We start from the raw sequence: 3,803 nt of genomic DNA, 5'->3' as shown, positions 1-3,803 counted from the left end.
ACTCATCTTCTCTTCTCTAAAGCAGTTAAAGCCTCTGTGTATTCATCCAGATTGTTGGTAGCATTTCTGAATACATCCCAGTCAGTACAGTCCAAGCATGCCTGAAGTTCCTCAACAGCCTCTCTGGTCCACTGTTTTGATGTCTTCACAAGCGGTTTGGAGAGTCTTAATTTCTGTCTGCATGCAGGGATCAAATGGATCATGACGTGATCAGACCATCCTTATGCAGCTCGTTTCACAGCGTGATAAGCTCTACTTACTGTAGTATAACAGTGATCCACAATGTTTTCCTCTCTGGTCGGGCATTAAATAGATTGTTTGTATCAAGCACAATTATAAATGAGTCCGAGTATGTGCGGGTCATTGACGAATAAGGTTTTTAAAAGTGTAAAAAAAAAAAAATGCATTTTAGTTAGGGTCAGTCATTTTGAAAGTTAATCAAACAGCTTTTTTGAAAAACTTTTTAAATTTCAGAATTTTGCAAATGTTAATTCTTTGGTATTTTGTTAAACATTTTCTTTTATTTAAAATTTTTTTACTTTGTTAACATTTTTGTTAAATAGTTAAAGGTATAGCGGAGGATGTTTTACTTCCTGGTGGGTAACCTATACTATTGGTCCTCCTAATTGTCAATCATTCTGGTGAATCAATCAAACTTTTCAAAAAGTGGAGAGGGCGGGTCTTATCTAAAATTTGGAAAGATCCTCCGCTATACCTTTAATTTGGTAACTTTGTATATACCTGTTAAAAATAAGGTTAACACCACAGAATGATGTTGTGAAGCCATAATCTTCCACTGCTTTTGCTTTGGTATAGTCTAATAACATTTGCTTATTGTGTACAAATGAGAATTAAGAAAGATTTTCCGCGCTTCCCCTGCCTTTAAGATTAAACAAATATCTATGAAAAAAAAAAAAAAAAAGCCATTGCGTCGAGCAGGACGAGGCAGAGGGCCGTGAGAACAGCACAAGGCCAGTGGCGGGATTACTGATGAGCAACGCACCGGTCTCATATCTCTCACAGAGGAGCAGAAGCATAAAAGGAGCTATGACAGTGAAGGACGAGAGAGGCCAGGCCTGGACTTTTATTATATGGCAGCAGTCGCCCATGAGGTGCAGCTGCCTTTACTTTAAATGTTTGCCGGTTCCCACAACAACGAACTGTGTTACAGCCATTAATATACAAATTGCTACATTAGTGCATGTATATAGAAATTAATGTGACAGATATAGAAACATAAATGAAGTTAAACAGATGAATGTTTGCTCTGTTGAAGTTGCACAAACACAAGTTGCTAGTTTGAATCCTTAGATCCTTCACTAATAACTTACTGCAACTTTTAAGTGTGATGAAAACTATAGAAGTTAGACAAAAAACATGTTTTCTAATCAGACATAAGAAATGTTTTTTTTTCCTCAGTTGGAGAACCACTGAACAAAGTGATACACAAAAGAAACATTGATAAGATGCTATCATAATGCTTTTTATTAATTCAAGAGAAGAGATTAATCAAACTTTTAGATTTGTTAATAATGACTGATTACTTTACAGCAACAGGAGCTCAATCATTAACTGAAGCCTCAGTGACTCATAACAGACTATAAAGTACATCTACGGATGGAGCCGTCAACACAGACGACCCACAGAAATCCCAGGTCAAAGCTCACATGCTTGTGGTTATTGGGACAGGCAACCATCGAGATCCAGTCTGTGCCAGCGGGGTTGGCTCGAGTGACACCAGTTCTGCAAAATCATCATTTCTTTAGCATTTATATCAAAAAAACACTTGTTCATACAAATGTTTAATATGAAGGTTCCATTTACCTTTGGTATAAGTTCCCTTGAGAGTTGACACCAAAGACACTGCCATCAGTTGCTACTTCAATCATGGACAGAAGTCCAGGAATATTCACAAATTTGCCGGACCCAGAACAAGCATTACTAGACACATCCTGCACCAGACCCAAAGAGACACAAACCAGTCAACCATAACAAAGTCACATAAAATTTGCTACTTCCACACCAGTTTCTTTATTTTTTTAGTTATGTCAGAAAATCAAACGCGTGTGTGAGGTCTAGTTTATTGTTAAAAACCTGGTGTATTTAAACTTGAACTCATGCCCTTGTATTTAACATTATGACATCACCTTCAAGATGTAGATTTGGTCAGCGCTGTTCACTCCCCAACAGCTGTACGGGCCACAGCTGTAATACTTCAGCTTTCCATTAATTGAAACCCAAGGAATAGTTTTTGGTGTCCATTTGTTATTAGCATCCATATTTAAACAGAAGATGTCATCATTAGCATTGACACCTGAAATGATCTGATCACCTCCAGCATCCACCTGTTTGAGAAGGCCTAACAATACAAATCAACAGGTTGGATGAAAGATTAATTTAAGAATAACTATAAGATAATGCCTTAAAACAAATTAATGACCGATTAAGCATGTATCGATTTGTCATTTCTCTTTTCACCTGGAATCTGCACAAAGCTGCTACCCAACACCTTGAAGACCTTGTCAGCTGCATTCACCCCGAGCAGACCAGCAGGACCAACACTGAAGTGCTTTAGAGACGTGCCAACCTTTCTGAAGGCATTAATATTTAGGACAAACGCTTCATTTTGATCATTCACTCCAACCACTAAACCAGATCCAGCGTCTATCTGTTTCAGGGAGCCACTCATCACTTCACAGTTTAAAGCTATGAAAACATGGAGCAAAATGAGTACAAACTTTCAAAAATGAATTACATACTATTATATAAAACACCATCAAATATTTTTTTTAAATGGATTTATAATATATTGATGTTACCAAGTCACATTAGTAGCTTACCCAGAGTGGGAAGGAACTGGCAGCTGACGAGTAGCAGGACGCTCTGAAAAAACTTCATTGCTCTGTTCATAACCATAAATCACTTATATAAGTGAATTCAATATGAGTAAGGAAAAAATATAATGAACACTAAATTAACATTAATTAAATGAAGAAAACCTTTCTTTTGATAGACCAGAATTCAGCAGTCAGTGTGGATTCTTCTCTTCTGCAATACAGGTACTATAAATTTGCATCCAATGTTGACAAATGCTGTTTAGGGGTAATTTAAATAGCCGAAATATGTTGCCTGATTAGACTGGGGGCTGATATGTTGCCTGATTATGCCGTTTGTTTCTATAGTTACATATTGCTGTCACCTGCACCTAGTTTAGTTCCTTTGTTTGCCCAGTGTATTTATACCCTCAGCTTAGTTCAATCTCTTGTAGGTTCTTGTTTGGACGTGTAAACCTGGCTCAATCAGCCCAATGGAGGCATCGGTTAGCGGGTGAAGGTTTCTGTGCGTTACTGTCTTTTCTTGTGGCAAAGTATTTTGATTGAATGAAAAACATTTTCTCATATGCATTAACTCGTTATTTCATCTGACTCCATAAATGAAAAGGTTTTAATGATATATGTTCATCATTAAATGTGAGCGAATGTTTGACTATGCTTTTTAACTCTTTCCTGAAAATGTCACAGTCCGTTAGAATAAAAATCAAATGTTTACAATTTATTATGTCAGGTAAATGTATAATGCCAATTTCATAATCAGTTCAAAGATAATAGATACAAAACATCAAATGCTCTGGAATAAAGACAGAAGATGCGAACCTTGACGTTAGGAAATGCATGAATCGCCCTGAGCCTTTTGCTGCATTTCATTATATAGACAGAAACTTCTTTCACATGGAAACATCTGCTAACAATGGCAATTTGCATTCAGAGTTTACACCTTTTGGGAACAGAATGCCATTATTTAGT

General features: G+C 36.8%; 1 protein-coding gene across 1 annotated transcript; it reads right to left on the bottom strand.

Moving 5' to 3' along the window:
- Positions 1-1,588: 1,588 nt before the first annotated feature.
- Positions 1,589-3,044, bottom strand: LOC309489392 (fish-egg lectin-like). Its single transcript, XM_082158172.1, has 6 exons — positions 3,000-3,044; positions 2,841-2,900; positions 2,479-2,706; positions 2,148-2,359; positions 1,825-1,952; positions 1,589-1,743 (listed from the first exon to the last, which is right to left on the bottom strand). Exons 2-6 carry the CDS (start codon positions 2,896-2,898, stop codon positions 1,599-1,601), a joined length of 771 nt encoding a protein of 256 aa, XP_082014298.1. The 5' UTR covers positions 2,899-2,900; positions 3,000-3,044; the 3' UTR covers positions 1,589-1,598.
- Between the last annotated feature and the right edge of the window lie 759 nt (positions 3,045-3,803).

This window comes from Leuciscus leuciscus (genome assembly GCF_965113295.1).
Source record: "Leuciscus leuciscus genome assembly, chromosome: 24".
In the NCBI taxonomy this organism is placed as follows: Eukaryota; Metazoa; Chordata; class Actinopteri; order Cypriniformes; family Leuciscidae; genus Leuciscus; species Leuciscus leuciscus.
Note: the sequence above shows the minus strand (reverse complement) of the source record. Positions and strands in the feature narration are given on the sequence as shown.

Bases quoted from the DNA above. Each gene is read 5' to 3' on its own strand.
- LOC309489392 (XM_082158172.1), bottom strand. From the start codon at position 2,898: ATGAAGTTTTTTCAGAGCGTCCTGCTACTCGTCAGCTGCCAGTTCCTT. The intron at 2,360-2,478 runs GTGAAAAGAGAA...TTGTATTGTTAG, and splicing joins CAGCTTTGTGCAGATTCCAG to GCCTTCTCAAACAGGTGGAT. The intron at 1,744-1,824 runs GTAAATGGAACC...ATGATTTTGCAG, and splicing joins CAAGGGAACTTATACCAAAG to AACTGGTGTCACTCGAGCCA.